General features: G+C 40.8%; 2 protein-coding genes across 3 annotated transcripts in view; both read right to left on the bottom strand.

Moving 5' to 3' along the window:
• paqr6 (progestin and adipoQ receptor family member VI) overlaps positions 1-12,180 on the bottom strand; it is a 28,517-nt gene extending 16,337 nt beyond the window's left edge. The window contains exon 1 of one of the 2 annotated variants that reach the window (XM_005744058.2): positions 11,932-12,180. In XM_005744058.2, the coding sequence (XP_005744115.1) occupies positions 11,932-11,992 (61 nt within the window). In that variant the 5' untranslated portion in view covers positions 11,993-12,180. Of the gene's footprint in view, positions 1-4,423; positions 4,668-11,931 lie in introns of those variants that run through there. The other variant, XM_005744059.1, reaches the window with a different exon arrangement.
• Positions 12,181-13,506: 1,326 nt separating this feature from the next.
• Positions 13,507-19,786, bottom strand: part of smg5 (SMG5 nonsense mediated mRNA decay factor) — a 21,412-nt gene continuing 15,132 nt past the window's right edge. The window contains exons 16-22 of the mRNA XM_005744056.1: positions 19,601-19,759; positions 19,355-19,414; positions 18,178-18,337; positions 16,180-16,270; positions 16,031-16,105; positions 15,805-15,943; positions 13,507-14,875 (exon numbers count right to left, since the gene is read on the bottom strand). Of these exons, the coding sequence (XP_005744113.1) occupies positions 14,792-14,875; positions 15,805-15,943; positions 16,031-16,105; positions 16,180-16,270; positions 18,178-18,337; positions 19,355-19,414; positions 19,601-19,759 (768 nt within the window). The 3' untranslated portion in view covers positions 13,507-14,791. The remainder of the gene's footprint in view (positions 14,876-15,804; positions 15,944-16,030; positions 16,106-16,179; positions 16,271-18,177; positions 18,338-19,354; positions 19,415-19,600; positions 19,760-19,786) is intronic.

Genomic DNA, 19,786 nt, shown 5'->3' with positions numbered 1-19,786 from the left:
AATCCTGTGAAAATATCAGTAAGAATATCTCCCAAACTGTCACCCTGTCCACTACACGCGAGGTGTTTACATGTGCTTGTCTGTGAGCGCTAAAGGCACCCACACTTTCTTTCCAGAATTGTGAATTGTGATAAACCTTGCTCAGGCATTTTCATTGGCCTGAGGTGTCAGACTGCACACTTCCCACAAAGTTATGCACGTGCACTCTACGCTGCACGCGTGACAGTGTTTGTCAGCATCTTCAGGCTCTGCTCAAACACGTCCAGGACAGAAGACGACAACCCAACAGAACACATGCAGTAAACCTTTCAGAGGGCTTGCCGTCGGTTATTGGACCATCAACCATTCCCATTTATATTAACAATTACATATTTTATGAGTAATGCAGTCTGCTGTGATGATTTTCATCCTCCAAGCATCCACCGAAGAGGACAGGCCCGCACAGGCTACAACCGCCTGTTTGCGTTCGACCCATGAGAAAACTAATGAGCAGGGAACCAGTTTTTCAAGTTAGGAAAACTCAACTGTTCCTCAGCACATGCAAAGTCTGATTGTGTCACATTAACTAAATATTTAACCTAAAATAATTTTATAGATATATGAGACAATGTTGTCATTATGAAGTTGACTGAACTCATTGAGAATTGTGCTGTGCCAGAACGATCATGTTGTTGGGATAGCGGTAAAGCCACATCGGGTTAGGCCGACACATACAGCGTAGGAGGAGCGCCTGTGCTAATATTTGAGCTGCTGCAGCCACAGACACCAGCATGTTAGGAGTGTGAACGACACAAAAGACAAAATGACAGCAGGAAGTGTAAATAAAAACTGGAGTGACAGTGTCACCAAACACGATGCTCTGACTCACACAGCCCGAGGATCAAAAGTTGAGGTGTTGAAAAGAAGGGTCAGAGGAATTCAGCAGTGTGGGGATATTTTGGCTGTTTGAAGCCTGGCAAAGAAGCTGAGCAGCCCGCACTCCACACTGCATCAAAGTTTCCACAAAGGCAGGATATACTGTGGCAAGACACGATGCCAGTAAAGCAGAGTCGAAAATGTCGACTTTAAGTGGCTCATTAAAGTAATTGACCCTCATTATCAACTCCACAGACGGCACTTTCCTAGCTATACATGGAGTGGAGAGAGACAGCTGAACAGCTGGGTCACGCTTCACTACCATATCTGCTTGTTGGTTAAGTCACACATCTGATCCATATGAGGCTGACTGCCCACTTGAATTAAGACAGCTTGAATCTGCGCAAAATAAAGGATATAGTGCGAAGACGGCTTTTTTATTTAGAACTGATTTTGTATTAATGACTAGCTTATTTATTTGGAAGAGACCAAAGAATTCAGTTGAGCATTTTCTTGTGTTCTTTTGTAACACTTGAAACATTTAACTGGTCATAAGAGCACACTGACACTTTTATGTCAGAGTGCTCTTATTTAGTGCCGCATCTGTACCTATGACATTTATTATAAATACATCATTTTGTACAGTATATTTAACATGTTCAATTCATAAAGTTTTTGTTTGCATTTCATTCTCTCACCCACTCAGATAAAAGCTATTGTTAAGCCAACTTTTCTTCTCATTGGCGGACCTTCAAAATTAAAGTTCGAATACCAGGTGGGCGGGGCTTCTGTGCTTACAGCCACGGCAGTATGCCAGAGATGATCATACTGGGGAGCAGAAACCAGAATGTCAATGACACAATAGCTCATTCAGCTCACAATCCATCTCTATTCACAGGCTTTCTGCCTGCAAACTGGCAAATATGACCTTGACTGCAATTTCGTGAACACCCATTAATGATGTCTGGGTGCATGTTTCTCTAAAAATCTGGCCAATACTCTGGGAACAATTCTTCTCTATTGTGGACGGACACCTCGCCATGGCATAAACTGCCTCAAATGGACGATTTAGAGCAAACTAAAGCCTCAGCTTTGGTTTGTATAGGAGCTAAATGTTTTCAGCTTTGGTTCATATAGAACCCACGATTTGAAAATAATATATTAGAAAAGCATTCACCCCAGAAAACACAATATTATTTTTGAATATGTGACATTTCTTAAAGCCTAAGCTAACTTATTCAGTTTATTTGTCAGAGGTATTCTGTTCAGAGGAAGTCGTCTCTCCACTCTGTCAGGGTTTTTGGCTTTCTATGGGATTAAAAGAAACAATCTGAAGACGTTATCTTGGACATCTTTCACCACTTTCATAGAACAATGAATGACCACAAGCAAAACTAAGTACCCACACACTAAATGTGGATGCTTTTATAGCACCAAACACTACCAAGCTGTGTCCCATGAGTGTCAGTGATAAGTATGGATGCTGACAAGACTGTACTCTTATTTAGTGCCATTATTGATTCTGCTTACAAGTAGTCTTCTAAGATAATATAAAATTTATACAGGTGGGGAGATGCTCTACTGCAATAATTCTGACATCATTCTTTGCAAAAGAAATTGTCCAAAAAACATAAAAGGAAGTGATCATTTCTCAGGAATGTGACTCTAAAACAAAACTGGAACTGGCTTTTGATTCCGAGCATCCAGCATATAATGATGTAATGCTGAAGACACGATGGAGGAAAGAAAAAATGCACTAATTCCTGGAAGCTTGACTATAGTCTGTACTGCACATTACGTGGAAAAGTGAGCTCAAATATGTGGCTTCAATCATGCTTGATGCCTGAAAGCTTCATGCTCACCTGCAAGACGACTGGAGAACATTAATGTCCCCATCAGCATCCAAGGCAGAGGGCGTCTGCTCTGTGACTCAAGATTATGACTGAGATTTAAATGCTTTTTAGATACAAGGTAAGCAGGCTTCTTGTTAATAATCCAAAAATGCTTTAAGTGGAAAAAAACAAGAAACTGAAACATAAAAACAAATGATTGTGTTTATCGGTTACATATGAACTACGCAACCCTGACTCAGTATTTGAGGTTACTTTGAAACATAATGGGATAACCCTGCAGACAGAACGTCCACTCACTCGATCATGTGATACGTTTTGTAACTTCCCTCTGGTTGAAGTCACGCTGCAATGCTTCTCCTAGGTGTTCCTACTTCGTCACGCCTTTTCTGGTAACAGATTACATGCCACATAAGGACTGCGCACTGTTATGAAACATGTTGATTTGACTTCCTGTGCCAGATCAAAACACTAAATCACTATCAGTTCTTTCATTTCTATTGCATTATTGATTCAAGTGGACCATTGAACTACCCAGTTCTGAATACTTGGCACAATCTAATAGAAGAGTCAGCCAGGGAATGCAGTATCAAATGGAAACCAGCTGACATGATACAAAAGAAAACAGGACCGGCTTGACTCCAAACTGAGATAAGGCAGCAACTGCCAAAAACAATGAATATGTCTAAACTAAACAACGAACCTGGGAAAAAGCCTGCAAATACCTGCTCAGGTGTCAGACTTCTCATTTTGTGCAACACACACATATTTTGCTGCACAAAAACTATTGTTAAATCCAAAAGACAGCAGAATTCCTCTAATATTTCTGACCAATTCATTTTTGTTAAAAACACAAAACACAGTTACTCTTCGCATAGTCGTATTTGGAGGACATACAGTGTCGAAATAAAAAAAAAAACTTAATAAAAATGCTAATAAAAGGCTCCAAGACAAAGTAAAAAAGCAACAATCATTTTGTCAAAGACACTTTTATGTTTTGATTTTCCACTGTAGGGAAGACTAGCAATGCCAAAACCAAAACTAAATAACTTGTTTGTTTTTAAAGGTAGGCAACAATTATTCTAGAAACATTTATATTTTCTGATCAAATTTATTTATTCATTTGCTTAATCTGGTTTTCTTTTATTAAAACACAAAAGGCCACAACTCCTAACATTCGTGAAGCTTAAACTTAAACCTTTATTTAATTATTTTTCTATTATGTTATTATTCTTTTTTTTTTTAAGTTGTTTTTGGCAAGAAACATAAGTTCTTTGAATCGTCGTGGGGGGGAAAAAAGTTTCGCTCTTCTGGCAAGTTCTTACAATGTGGAAAAATCCATGCTGGAAAAACACTGCAGGAGTATTCGCCTGAACACATCTCCAGGGAAACGGTTCGGGAAAACATGTTGGTCACATGCAGCTAATTCTCATAATAACTGTCTCCGTTCTTCAACAACGTGTGTTCTCTGTTTTCTCCTCTTTTTCTTCCCAATTTCCTAAACGCGACATTCCAAGAATTCCTACCCTAACACAAGCTGGAGGAAAAAGAAAAACGGTCTAGATGCTGGACTTCCAGCTGCAGACAAACAACAGTCTCTGCTGTAAAGAGTCACAGCTGCAAAACTTCAACTTTTCAGCGACGGACAGCGAGACCAAAAACAGAGAATGAAATCTTAGTGTGTGTGTAACACAAATATTCTAAATGCGCAGACGTACCGCGACCCTCGGGCATGGGGAGGGATTCCTCTCCTTCAATCCGCGTAATAACGCTGAAGTCTTCCTGTGGGCGACAACCAGGGCTGGGTGTCTTCACTTTCCCGTACCTCGGCTTCACTGTGCAAGGTCTCCACACAGCCTCCTTTTCTCTTCTCCCACGCGAGCCAGTAGGAAGCGCCGCTTCGTGCTCACGTGGATCGCAGGAGTAACAACAACACGAGCCATGTGTGTCCACCCTGTGAGCGCGCGCTACTGCTGAATGGACAGTGACAATGGTTTGGTGTAAACCGCGCCCAAAATGGCAAATTTGGTAGTTTCCCTACTGCACATATTTGTATATGTACACATAGGGAGGCATATATACTCATATTTACCCAGAGAGGTGGGAGCAAACATTTCCATATTAAATGTATTTATATTGCTACATACATGGGGACTGAAACGTCAAAAAATAAATACAGATAACGAACTCTCTGGGTATTCCAGCTTCCTCCCACAGTCCAAAGACATGCAGTTAGTGGGGTTAGGTTATCTTGTTAGTGTAAATTGCCCACAGGTGTGAATGTGAGTGGTTGTCTGTCTCTGTGACAGAACAGCAACCTGTCCAGGGTGAACCCTGCCTCTCACCCCTGGCAGCTGGGACAGGCTCCAGATTCTTAGTCTTTTAATGACATTTTGTACTGCAGACGATGAGATAATCAGTCCTTACAATTTTACTCAGTCTGAAATTGTTCCACAATTTGAAGATTCTGCCCATCTTTACTACTCTGTCCTTCGAAGATGCTCTTTTTATACACGCAGTCATGTTACCGACCTACTCCCATTTAATGAGGAGAAAAATGTTCCTCAGCCTGCTTGTTTTTACTTCTCTTCATTTTTCAGCCTTTAGTTGCCACCCTCCTGAAATTGTAAATACTTTGAAAATTTACCATTTTAGCAAACATTTGATATGTTTTATAAATGGAACTGTGGAAAAAAATGTGTTTATGACATTTGCAAAATATTACATTACATCTTTATTTACATTTTACAAAGGACTACAACAGTTTTGGAATTCAGGCTTGAAGGACTGAATATGACAAAACTAGAAATTTACAAATTCATTCTATTATTCAATTATTTATTTACGTGCATGGTTGGTTTTGTATGAGGTATGACATAGAGGTCATAAAAGTAAAAGAATGTAAAACTCATAATCTAGCACATTTATGGACTTTACTTTTCTGCATTCCTCCTAATGACCAGCAGAGGATGAGGCCTCTGTTTGCAAAATAAACAAACAAACAAATAGATAAATAACTGTTGGCTTTTATTTATGAGCTCAATAAAAACTTTACTGATAATTTTATGTCCTCATTCACTTCTCTTAGTATTATTTGATACAACATGATCTACAGTAAAAAGAGACTATTAAGCAGAATACCCTTTAGGGCATGGCTTTCAATGAAAACCAGTCAAGTCAAGTAGAAACTAATGGAGGCAGGACGGTAAAGAGGAAATAGTAACCGTGGGAAAGAGTAAAGTCCTGTGAATCAGTAACGTGGGTCTAGTGGTGGAAAGAAACAGTACATTTATTCAACCACTGACTTATAAGTGCAGTTTTGGGGTTTTTTGTTAAGTAGTACTTTTTAAGCATTTGTTGATGTTTATGATTGTGCAGTATTTTAACATGAAAGTTAATAAGTGATTATATTTGTGGATATATACTATGAAACAACCAGCAGCACGGTGGTGCTATACTTAGCACAGTTGGCGCAGGGCGAGGGTTTGAGTGTTTCTGTGGGGAGCTTGCATGTCCTCTGCACAGCTTTTCTCTCAAACTTTGTGTCCAAAATATAGTGCTTTGTGAGGGCTTATCATATTAAGTAAGACTAATATTATCTAAATTTTGTCCATTTCCATAAATGCTTAAAAAAACAACTTCCACTTCGTTAAAACTCGTGTAAGCTTATATTAAGCTCAGTATGTGCTGCGTTATGAAGCCACAGAAGTGGCTGTTGCCTCAGGCACAAACAATAATTACTGACATACAGTGGGGCAAAAAAGTATTTAGTCAGCCACCGATTGTGCAAGTTCCCCCACTTAAAATGATGACAGAGGTCAGTAATTTGTACCAGAGGTACACTTCAACTGTGAGAGACAGAATGTGAAAAAAAAATCCATGAATCCACATGGTAGGATTTGTAAAGAATTTATTCGTAAATCAGGGTGGAAAATAAGTATTTGGTCACCTCAAACAAGGAAAATCTCTGGCTCTCACAGACCTGTAACGTCTTCTGTAAGAAGCTTTTCTGTCCCCCACTCGTTACCTGTATGAATGGCACCTGTTTGAACTCATCATCTGTATAAAAGACACCTGTCCACAGCCTCAAACAGTCAGACTCCAAACTCCGCCATGGCCAAGACCAAAGAGCTTTCGAAGGACACCAGGAAAAGTATTGTAGACCTGCACCAGACTGGGAAGAGTGAATCTACAACAGGCAAGCAGCTTGGTGTGAAAAAATCAACTGTGGGAGCAATCATCAGAAAATGGAAGACATACAAGACCACTGATAATCTCCCTCGATCTGGGGCTCCACGCAAGATCTCATCCCGTGGGGTCAAAATGATCATGAGAACGGTGAGCAAAGATCCCAGAACCACACGGGGGGACCTGGTGAATGACCTGCAGAGAGCTGGGACCAAAGTAACAAAGGTCACCATCAGTAACACACTACAACGGCAGGGAATCAAATCCCGCAGTGCCAGACGTGTTCCGCTGCTGAAGCCAGTGCATGTCCAGGCCCGTCTGAAGTTTGCCAGAGAGCACATGGATGATACAGCAGAGGATTGGGAGAATGTCATGTGGTCAGATGAAACCAAAGTAGAACTTTTTGGTATAAACTCAACTGGTCGTGTTTGGAGGAAGAAGAATACTGAGTTGCATCCCAAGAACACCATACCTACTGTGAAGCATGGGGGTGGAAACATCATGCTATGGGGCTGTTTTTCTGCCAAGGGGACAGGACGACTGATCCGTGTTAAGGACAGAATGAATGGGGCCATGTATCGTGAGATTTTGAGCCAAAACCTCCTTCCATCAGTGAGAACTTTGAAGATGAAACGAGGCTGGGTCTTCCAACATGACAATGATCCAAAACACACCGCCCGGGCAACAAAGGAGTGGCTCCGTAAGAAGCATTTGAAAGTCCTGGAGTGGCCTAGCCAGTCTCCAGACCTCAACCCCATAGAAAATCTGTGGCGGGAGTTGAAAGTCCGTGTTGCTCGGCGACAGCCCCAAAACATCACTGCTCTCGAGAAGATCTGCATGGAGGAATGGGCCAAAATACCAGCTACTGTGTGTGCAAACCTGGTAAAGACCTATAGTAAACGTTTGACCTCTGTTATTGCCAACAAAGGTTATGTTACAAAGTATTGAGTTGTATTTTTGTTATTGACCAAATACTTATTTTCCACCCTGATTTACAAATAAATTCTTTACAAATCCTACCATGTGGAGTCATGGATTTTTTTCCACATTCTGTCTCTCACAGTTGAAGTGTACCTCTGGTGCAAATTACTGACCTCTGTCATCATTTTAGGTGGGGGAACTTGCACAATCGGTGGCTGACTAAATACTTTTTTGCCCCACTGTACCTGGTATTAACTCTCCCTCCTTTATGTTGGAGATGTTTTTGGCTCCAGGGCTGCCCAACCCTTTGGACCTACACAGCAGTGTACCACTATGACTCAGCTCTTAAGGAGATGTACAATTTGGATCAAGTGCAAGACCAGTCAGTAGGCCAGTGCTCCACCACTACGGTCCAGACTGAAACTTCTACACCTAACTAGCCTCCAAAGATAGCATGGTAAGTATAGAACAAAACACAAGCAGAAAGGGGTCAAAGTTGAAAAGCTGGTCATCTAAAACCTGTAAACAGATTCATAAATGATTATTACAACTGTAAAATTCCTTAGGGATGTTATTAAAAAATGCAAATCATTTTAAAACTACTTCATATAAGTCACTGCGATACTGACCTAATTACTGAGTAATAATTGGTCTATAACTTTCCTTCTAAGCTCTCATTTCATGAAACACTAAAACTGAATTGATAAGAAGTTTGATGATAACAGGTAGTAAATATCAATTAGCTATGGGTGTCTTGCTGTTAACAGTAAAATATGGAATTATAGTGAAATGTTTGCAGCCTAAATAAAGCTTGTTAAAACATACATGATCTCTCTCTGCTCAACTGTCTGTTGCCCTTGTGGCTTATTCACTACCCTTATAGATATGACTTGCAGGATTAGCCCCATGTTTACTGTTCAGGTTAGTATTCAGTGAGTTTCCACAAGAAGACTGCAGAAACATCTGACAGATTTCAGCAACACTGTAGCTGCCAATTTGCTTTTTTCTCTTTTGTTAAAAAACCCCTTTATCGTGAAATTAAGCATCACATTACCTCGGTAAATGAAATAACAAAAAGCATCTGATCATGACTCACTTTTGACCAAAGGCTACTTTGGTTTGGTTTGTTTCTGCAGACCTGTAATATATTTGAGGTTTTAACCTCGCGGTCCTCACTGACTTTGAGACTTCCTCAAACACCACCATGCCAAAACTTCTTTGGTTTTTTCCAACATGTCTAAACAGCCATGAGATGGACTGTTACATAATGTGGTACACGCATTCATGCCGCTCAGAGGAGTGATCCTGATGACTTCCACTGATCTGCTGCTTTTGTCTTTCAGTAAAAAAAAGAAAATTAAAAATGACTGAAAAGTTACGCCAGCAGCCCCTTGCACCCAGAATGTGGCCTTCCTTCCTTTAGAACAACATTTAAAATATACATAGACAAAATAAAGAAATAGCCCTAAAACATTTTGTTTCTATAACATGTCATATCTTTTTGAGAAGCACAGATTAAGCTACCTTCTTCAGTGCTGCTGTACTCGAGCTGTGTTTGAATTACAGCTCCTGGGTCGTTGCTGCCCATTTAAATAGTGCTGACCTGTTAACTGGACTGCACCATGTTTCTCTGGCAGTGGGGGCAGTGGTGATATTTTATCCTTTGTTTGCTTTGTTGATCTTCGGCAGCTTAAACTGACAGTGTTTGTTTGTTTGTTTCAATACTCATGTCTTAGTTTATCCTCCTTTTGTGTCTTAGTAAGGTTGTGTTGCTGGATTCTTTCACTTGATGCTTGAGGTAGATTTTGGCCTCAAATTATTATCAAATAGTGTCATATTAATTTTATGTCAGTAAAATTTAAAACATTTTTCAAAATCTCCTGTACATGAAAAAGTCTACTTGGTCAGAGGGAATTATGCTGCACGTTAACAGATGACAACCACCAGAATCAGGAGGAATCATCCTCTGGAGAGGATGCGCTCACTGACAGCATCGTCAAGCCATGATTGTCTCATGACAGATGTAAACACAGTGATGTCTGTGATACTGGTCAAATACTGGAAGTCACTCCGTAACGCCTCAGCAAAACCAATCGCACCTCTAGGACGGTGACACTTCCTCAGGATTACAGTTACTCAAGTTGCCTGCGACTTGCTGTCACTTCTACTTTGCACATGATTATTTACGTCAGCCTTCTCATGAACCTGCAGGGAGACTCTTTTGTCTAAGCTTTGACCAGATAGGACATCCTGTTTTATTCAGCGCCAGACACACATTCAGTTTCACTGCCATCGTACGCCCTGTTTGAGTTCATCCAAATTCAGAACTGTGTGACTTTAAACACAAAGGACATTTTAGTTTCACGCATGCCTTCCTGACAGCATCGCTTCATTTCACTGCACTATTCAAAGCAGCTGTTTGAAAGATTAGGAAGCATTGAGACATTTCTTTGCTGCATCATTACTGGCTAAAAATTTTAAATTCCAAGTTGGAAACTGGGCTCAGTACTACATATGAATGACATACTTGCCAAAATATGTCATTGATATTTTAAGGCTGCTGAAAAAAACACTGCCTTTGCTGTAACGTTTTGTCAAAATATATCCAACAAATGAAAAACACCCACATCAAATCCATCTGTAAAGCACATTACCATACATTCTTAAAATAGCCTTGCATATTCACCAGAAAGAAAGAAAGAAAGACAAAAAACTGAAGGGTTGGCCCCGCCCCCTTTAATGCAACATTAGTTATAAAACTCTCCAGCACATGTGCAGTGACCCCCAGCTGCACATGTTCCTCCTCCCTGAATGAGATCATCAAGTTTGTCTCTTTGGTATTGTCTCAAGTTCAAGTTTGAACGTTTTAGGGCTCAAACATTAGCATTAAATAATTCATTAAAAATGAAAAACATATTAAGAATATTTAGTTTAGTTTTACTTTGTCAGTAATCATTCAAATGATATCAAGCACATCACTAATGAGTTGCTGATACTTGAATTCAATGAAAAAAAATGACACAAGTGCTCCATTCAAGATAAGAGGATTATCAGCCAAACGCATAAAAAGTAACGGAAAAAGTGCTGATAAGCACAAGAACCGGACAGTTTACTTTCATGAATATGTTAATGATGTGTTGCATCTTTGCTTAAAGGTTTACGATCATGTTTTACATGTAAAATGTGAAGTAATTTTAACTCGGGTGTAGAGATAGCTTCTTTTTTCACTGCCTGAAATTACAAATACTAAAAGTAAAAGTACCTTAAAACCACATTTGAGTGCATGTGAGAAACGCATCGCGTTACTGTGCAAACTGTTAATCAGAAGCAGCTTTACAGACTCTCCTGTTATTATTGTAAGTACATAAAAAACGCTAAGCAAGAGCACGCAGGCGCGAACGCGCGTAAACAAAGCCTGATGCAGGATGCGCAGCGCAAACACGTGTATGGCCTGAACATTGCGACACAGCACATTTGTACGGTTCCTCCCCGCAAATTCCTATAAGGAGTTGCGACTTAAGAGGAAAACCCTCCAGTTTCACTTTACGGGAGGAAGGGGAGTGGGTGCACAGAATCATTACACAGTTCCTAGAAAGAGATGCACCGAGTCGGGCGGGAGTCCCTTCTATGAGGAGAGATCGTCGCCGAGCTTATGAGCAGCACTCTGGTCTAACCCCCCAGCTTCGTGTGTCCGCTCTTGGGTGATTCCGGTGAAAACAAGAGAAGAAACATTTTGGGGGCAGGAAAGAAAAACTTCCATTTCCATCAAAATGCCCCATTCGGTTTCGTTCCTGTTGTATCAAACACGACCCCTCCTCTACTTGTCTCCCTTTCCCTCTGCACATTCCTGCACTAACAAAATAAAAACACTGCCGGATCCCCTAGTGTTGGAATCCCACCCCTCGGGCTGGATGTGGAGAAGAAAAGAAACCTTGTTTTTCACGGTCGGGAGACAACAACAGAGGACACGAGCTCCGGAAACACCGACAGAGAGGGAAACATTTACAGTGACAGTATGAAACAATGAGGCATACTGCTAAACTACAAACAAACAAACAAATGCACGAAAGCGGTGATAGGCGCACATGTAGATTTCAACCACAGAGAAGTTACTTACGCATAAACTCCAAGCAGGCGAGACATTTCCCCAAAGCGAGCACAGACCCCTGCATGGACATTTCTCACACAGATTACAGATGCTTTTAACTAAGGGGGGGTAAATCTAACAAGTTTTGCGTATGTTTAAACCGTTCATCCTGTCCCTGCAGCCCGGTCCTTCCACTCCAAAGTCCCTGCAGCTTCACAGCTTCATGAGCTCTCAGAAAGAGGATTGATTCGGGTCAGCGAAGTTTCCCAACCCCCTTACCCAGCAAAATAAATGGGCCAACACCGATGCCAGCCGCCTGCTGCTGGGGTGGCACTGGCTCTGCTGCCAGGGGATTGGTTATTCTGTGTGCTCGGTCAGTGGTGGGCACTGGGCCTGGGACAGAGAAGAACACAAGAGATGGAAGAAAGAAGAGAACGAATGGCACATGGAGACCTAGTTTGAGAGAGGCCTTGGATAGATTTGCAGAGTTGAGAAGGTTTGGGTCACTCAGGTTCGCTGCAGGGATTTTAGATCTGGAATTTGAGTCTTTGTGTTAAAGTCAGACTCCTACTCAAGTCCAAAAGCTTTAGCATCAAAATATTGTCAAAGTACCTAAAGATCTTAACTATTGATTCACTGTATATCACACTTTTATGTTGCAGCTGGAGTTTTATCTACACTGCTCAACAAATCATGGGAACATCACAGCACAATACAAAGTCAGTTACACTTCATGGATAGCAGTGATTCCACATCACCTGCTTTGGTGCAAATCAAAGTGTCAACAACAGCAAAACTTGCATACCATGTTCAGGTTTGAACCTGCCCCAGACATCACGAGCAACGGGTGAATCTGACTGAAAAAAGGAGGACACCACACCTCGTAGGGTAGCCACTCTGAAGCCATACTTTAAATCATTCTGCTTTATAATTCAATAAAAAAAAAGGGGGCATAATTTATAAAAATTAACATAATATGGTGTTAAATAAGGTTTGAAACTGGTGACACAAACTGTTGACCTATCAGAGTGCTCATAAATTGAATAAAAAGTCATTTTCCTAGAGACAATTTGGCTTCTCTTTAAAACAAAACAGTTAATCAAAGTGTTTTTTAAACCACCATCTGTAAAGGAAGTTAATTGAGGAAACAGGTGCTGGTGGATGATTGTGTAGCTTTAACAAAATATAAGTATTGTATCCTTCACAACTGCTGATATTACAGTTACTTTCCAGGCATGTAAAATCCTGAGTTTCACAAACCTGTATGCTGGGTTTTTGCTTCCAAGAAGCCTTTAAATTCGTGGAACTGGTATCCCAAACTAAAACCAGAGTCCTGGATTGTATTTCATGTCTCACAAGTATGTGAAAACAGCTCCACTCCCACACAACCCCAGTGCAGCCCTGTGCTGTTTTTTTTTTTTAATCTAAAAGGCTGTTTAAGAAACCTCCCTTCCCAGCTGCTTCCTTTATGACAGAGCTGTCTTCACAGGTTTCGGGTCACGAGGTTTCTGCTTCTCGCCTATTTGACTTATCACTCTAGTGATCTGGTGAAAACAAAAGGTGACATAGGGTCACAGGGGACTGATAAGAAGAAAGAGGTCAACATCGTTGAGAGTTTCTTTTTATTGTTCAATGCATGGCCACACACATATACTGGTTTTCTTTTGCACAGTGCAAGATGGGACAGTCACTATGGAAATGGTGATGTAGATGGGGTACATTTTAGGAGTTTACAGGGGTCCCACCTTCCTCAGGGAAAAGCCAGCTAGCTCCTTCTCTTTTCTTAGCCTCCACAACGACTAGCTACAACATGAGGCCAATCGGCTTCTAGCTACCCTCCTCACACTAACGTTACACCTCGATAAATAGATTCTAGGCTCCTTTTAATTTTCAGAACTGAAGGTTTGTTTACTTGATCCACGCACGACAGCAACCCCTTTCTTTTCCCTTAAACATTCTTGCATATATCATTCAGATTTAGCTTAGAAAAAGCAAAATAAACAACATCATTTGGGTACAAAAATAAAATCCAAATTAAAACCTTTAACAGGGCAACGCCTGTCATGTGTTTTTTTTTTCCTTTTCTCATAATGAGATAGCACAATACATAAGTCACTGGTCACAAAAGTACACTGCAAATAAAGAAAAACAAAAACCCCAAAAAAAGCCACATAGGAAAGAAACCACTCGCAGAGAAGTCTTCCTCAACCCTTCCTAGAGGCTGACGAGCTACGAGATGAGGGCTGGAAGCCTCGAGCGTCAGGTGAACAGAGCACGTTTTCTCTGTCTCGAAGCTGTCGTCATACAGCCTTGACTTTACAAAAAACACAGCCCCACCAGACTCGCACATTCTTGACCCTGCTTCTCAAATACAGACTGAAGGGAAAGGGGAAAAAGGGAACGGAAATCCAAACCACTGCTCTAAATATCTATATGGATTCAGCTTGAATGTGTTTGTGTGCTCGCCGTTTCTCTCAACACGTATGTACTCGTTTGCTAACATATACAGTGTATTCCTGGTTAGGGAGTGAACCAGGGGCACTTAAAATTGTGTAGCGTCATCCCGCCATTTCCTCACCCCGACCACTAGGGGTCACTCTTTATGTTTAGGATTAGGAGTGGGAGATCTGCTGTTTCTTATAGCGTCGTTTCGCCCGCCTTTCTCTTTTTTTAGTTACTTTTAAAAAAAACATTTTTTTTTAACTCCACTATTCACTTTTCCAACCCTCTAAGCTTTTTAACTCCTCGATCCAGCTTTCTTTTGAGTTGTTTTTTTGCCTTTGGAGACGCAGATACACACAGAGCAAAAGAGTGGGAGAAAGAGAGAGGGAGCAAGTGTTGTGATCGATCAGCTGTTCGCAGCGCCGACAGCTGCTCCCCTTTTGACCTCTCAGCCAATCTCCTTCCACTGACGGTAGAACTCCACGATGTTCTTCAGCTCCATACCTGCTGAGCCAGCCGCCTGGATCGCCGCCTGGTGGAGACAAACGAGGCACGAAGATAAAAACAAAGTATTTCTCAAATTTGTACATTTTTAAGCTCAGTAGGCAGAACTTGTCCACAGTCTGCAAGCGGTGACAAAACTTGTCACCTTCTCAGACCAAAAATAAACTTCACCCACAGACCGAGTGAGTTAAACACACTCTTGCAAGACAGAGTTTTTCCCCTAAATGTTTGCTTCAAATATGCTGAACCCTTCACTTCTCATTTTAGTATTGCCCAGACTGAGGTAACATCCTATGGGCTTCCTGGATGCAGACTTTTTAATGCATTTCTTTACGTTATCATTTTTTATGTTCTTTTTCTATTTTTTGTTCAGCTTTTGGTTTTCCTTTGTTTCCTGCACCACCTCTGCTCCATCTGTTAGCAGTGGTAGATGAGGTGAATGTGGGATGGTGTCTTTGAGGTCAAACTTTCCAGACATTTGTAGCAGATGCAACTATAGTATAAATCTTAGGTGACTTCCTTCTCGAATTACCGCATTCACAAGACTTTCAGAAAACTTGACCTCTGACTTGAGGTTGAGTTCACTGAGATTCAAATACATCCGAGATCTTTAGCAGATACACCTTTGGTATCAATTTGAAGCTCCTATGTCATTCTCGAGTTAACGCAATCACAAATGCCGCGTGCCTGCCCACAGAGGTGACGACAATAGCCTTTTATGGCTGAGCGGTAAAAATTACAACCAAGTCCGACTCCTTTGAAGCAGAAATATTTGAAAATTAGGAGTGACTCAAGACTTTTGCACAGTGCTGTACCTTGGAAAATACTGATCCGTGTTTAACAGTGATGAACACGAAGCAGTGAAGACGGCACTGAAGCCAAAAGAGCAGAAACTAAAGGTGGGAAAGCTCCTGAGTGCTCGTGTCTGTGAGATAAAACATACAGCGAGTTACTGACCTTCATCGCTGCTGACCGAGAGCAAAGCTCCTCTACTTCATGGCCTGTAAGAATGGTCACCATACCGGCTGTATCTTCATCTCCGTTGCTCTGGGAGACTGTTAGCTGACGGCAACTATCCACCATCTTGTACAGATGCCTAGAAACAAGAAAACTGGGTCAGTCAAGCTGGAAGTCATATTCACGGGAACAAATAAGGCGTCAGCAGAAGGGAAGTAGAGCTCACCAGGCTTCGATGTCCTGCCGCTTCAGCTTATCTCTCTCAAAACTTCGACCCGACTCCTTCTGGCAGCGGATGTATCTACAGAGAAAGAAAGAAATACGATTTAAAGAGAGTTTTTATTGAGAAATGTTTCATCTCACAACTTAACCCACCTGTTGCCTTTACGAAATTCAGACTCCAGGAAGCGGATTCCATCCCTCGCACCAGCATTTTCCTTCTTTAACCTGTCAAGTCCATCAATCACTAAAAGAAAAGGGGAGTCCAGATTAAACACCTGGGCAAACAGCAACTCCAGCGCTCAGAAGGTCTGGAGCTTGATTCTGACTCGTACGCTTTGAGCAGACGGCGAATCATAAATGAAGCTAGAACTGAGCTCATTTAATTGTTGTTGTATTTTGTCTCTCTGCGAGTCAGTGAACAGCGACGGGGAGTGCACGGGGGTGGTGCCAGGGGAACAATGTGCCGGCCAGAGATGATTTACTCCACGTGGAATGCAGGTATGCACCCAAACCAATCAGTGACTGGGTCACCCCAAACTGGCACATGTGACCTACTGCTGCTGTCTAGTGTCATTAGTCAGGAAGCAGCTCGGTACACACTAAATAAACCAGAGCTGTCATAACCACTAGTGAGTATTTTTTTTTTTTTAGGGCAACAAATAATTATAAAAGAATCTATTTCCTGTTAATAATCAGTTAATTTTTTTAGGCTAGAAGAAGTTATAAAATAGTGAAGATTGCTTGTAATGTTCAAGAGCCTCAAAAATAACAAGACAAACCAGCAAATACTGATTTTAGAAGTTGTTTGAAATCTTAAATTGATTTTCACGGTGACTGATAATAGGTTTATCAGTTTGTTTCAGCACCACTCATTCCTTTCACAATCTGTGTTACGTTACATGTTACAGCCTGGCTCTAAATTTATGTATTTATCACCTCAAAATTCTACATACAACATCCCATAATGACAAAGTGAAAAAGGTTTGCTTCATGTTGTTGCACACAGTGGCCTTTCTGTACAAAGTCTGTATGGGGAAATGAAAACTCGCCTCCATCTGTGACAAACTCGCCCACAAAAGGGGAAAAAAAGCAACAAGACTGTGTTGAAAATATGTTTAACCTCACTTAGTAAAGAAAGAAAAAAGAAAGAAGAAGAAAGAAAGAAGTGAGGCTTCATTTCCTAAAACTTAAATACATGTTTGCTTATAGAAAAACATGAACACACATCGACTTCTAAGTAAGGTAACACAGACTCTTCATCTTCACCAACATGTGGATCAGTCGTGTTTATGAGCACAGGCCAGTTTCTGAGCCATGAAAAATCCTCCTCTTAACAACTTTTGGACTTGATTAACTTTATTAATAACCGATTTAAACTTGCATGTTTGTGCTAATCAGGATTTTCTGCAGGTGTCACCAATATATAGTTTTAAATATGTATTTTATGACTAAAAATATTACATTAATACCAAAATATAAAAGGGATCAGTTCTTTCCTGTATTCCCAGCCGTATGCAGGAATAATTTCCAATAATAACAATAAGAATAACTGAAATGAAAACAATCTAAAGCCATAAGAAATGGACGACTAGACTATTTTTAGTTAAATAGTTTTTGTTAAAATCTACATTTGCCTGTTATCACATTTGAGATACTGACAAAGTCTGGGAAATTAACACTGAAAATACCTACAGCAGGTGAGGGAAAATATTTAAGACTTTGTTTATCGGTACAGAAAAAAGGTTTCAACTCTTTCCCCCGTAAACACGACATCTGACAACCTTTTTGCTTTAGAAGCCTGAAAACGCAAACTGTTCAGTTCAGAAAAGAGAAACCAGGATTACCCCTACGAGGGATCTGAGAAGGAAAGCGTTAAGACAACCTGATATTTTTCCTGCATAATCTTGGCCTCGGGTCCAATTCTAGCAGTGAGTAACATTGTGCGAATTTATGGAGAGGCTTTTAAGACTTATTTTTTTATAAAGGATTAGGTTGAGACTGATATTTTGCTCTGTCATCCTATGAAGCACAATCACTGAACAAGAGAAAGATCCCTGTAAATCCATTAATCCCCACCACCTATGTGGGGAAATGGTACAAACAGCAGCTGTGTACCGCTGTTCCAGACAAAAGATGCCACAGTGCACTGACCTGTTCGTGGGATGATGATGATAAAGCAACCGCTACCAGCCAGCTGCCGGATGAGGTTCAGATGCTGGCACAGAGCAGCTGTGTCTGGCACCAGGTAGGGAGACATGGATGACTGGGCTTTAGGCTGCTGAAGGCTGCCCTCTAGCTGTGACACCTCCAACTGCAAGGAGAGGACAGAAGAAAGGAACCCAACTCGTTATGATCTCTAATTAAATTAAGAAGCGTGTAGATTTTATTTTAACATGTATTGTAGTCAGTGATGGATGCTTGTAGTATAATAAACAATGTCACTCCTTGCAAACTTTCTCTTCTCAAGATTTCTCCAATAAATTTTATGAACATTTTGTCACAGCTGATAAAAGATAATTACATTCTGATGACACTGGTGCACATGGCATTCGATATACTACATAATGTATTTACTATTGCTGCATGTCTCCCCCCGCCCCCTGTTGGTTACCTGTATATCACTAAGCTCTGTGGTCTGGCCTTACAAACTGGAAGCTACCAAACGTGAGCAGGAGGTTGTCTCTCATGGCCTCTCCTGCCTTCAGTTTGTTTTTGTATGATTTAGAGTCCTTTCTGATGGACTCAGTGGTCATATTTTCACAACTTTATTTCTATTAGATTTAGATCTAATGTTTGTTTACGTCAGAGACAGGAAATTTGCAGCGGAGTGGTCGGAGTTGCTTCCTTTCTTCTTGTTAACTTTGGCAGGCCAATCAGGCTCATGTTTTATGTTAATGGTGGATTATTGTTAATTACAGCTGTTTTTTTCTTGGTTATCAACACTCTGGTTGATTATGTTGACCCTCTTTTGCAGTAAACCTTTCAGAACACTTTGTGTGTTTTTTTCATCACTAAAGAGGGAGGCTGTTCTCATATCCAGCACTTCTTAGAGACGCACACGTTCTCTTTGAGCAGGTCCTATGATGCATAAGCAGCAGCAATACTCTCACTTGCAGACAGTTGTTTTTTAACCTAAAATGAAAACTTAATAATTAAACCAATCATTAACCAATTAGTAAACATCACCATTTCATGATTTGTTAATTGTAAAGAAACTATAATTAACTATATTTATAATACCATAATTAGTCATCAATTTACCGTGTATTAGGGATTGTTATAAAGCGATAACAACACAGAGTCAGGGGACAGTAACTAAAATAAAAACCTGTAGTCGAAGCTGGGCCATGTCCCTCATTAATCGATTTCGACGAGCCTCCTCTTCAGCCTGGACAAACAAAAACAAACAAAGAAAACGGGGTCAATATGTGAAAAAAACAAAACAAAAACAAAAAACATGTTGGGTTCCAGGTCATTATATATTTATTTTATAGGTCATAATAGAAAAACACGTACACAACACCACAGGTTTTTTAAAAATTTTAAACTGTGTAATGACTAAAATGTCAATCACCATGCGAAACTGGGCCTTGGCCTGCTGCACCAGATTATCCTGTTTGGACTGACTAACGCTGGTGAAGATGCCCGCCTCTGGGTTAAAGTGCAGCACGTTGCCTTGGAGACTTGTCAGGAAGTGGCCGAAGCTGCGAATACAACACACTCGTACCACACACTGAAAGAAACACAAAGACAAAAAAAA

Source organism: Pundamilia nyererei, unplaced genomic scaffold, assembly GCF_000239375.1.
Source record: "Pundamilia nyererei isolate P.nyererei 1_Seehausen unplaced genomic scaffold, PunNye1.0 scaffold00138, whole genome shotgun sequence".
Taxonomy (NCBI): Eukaryota; Metazoa; Chordata; class Actinopteri; order Cichliformes; family Cichlidae; genus Pundamilia; species Pundamilia nyererei.
The sequence above is the reverse complement of the archived record's forward strand: the minus strand, read 5'-3'. Positions and strand labels throughout refer to the sequence as shown.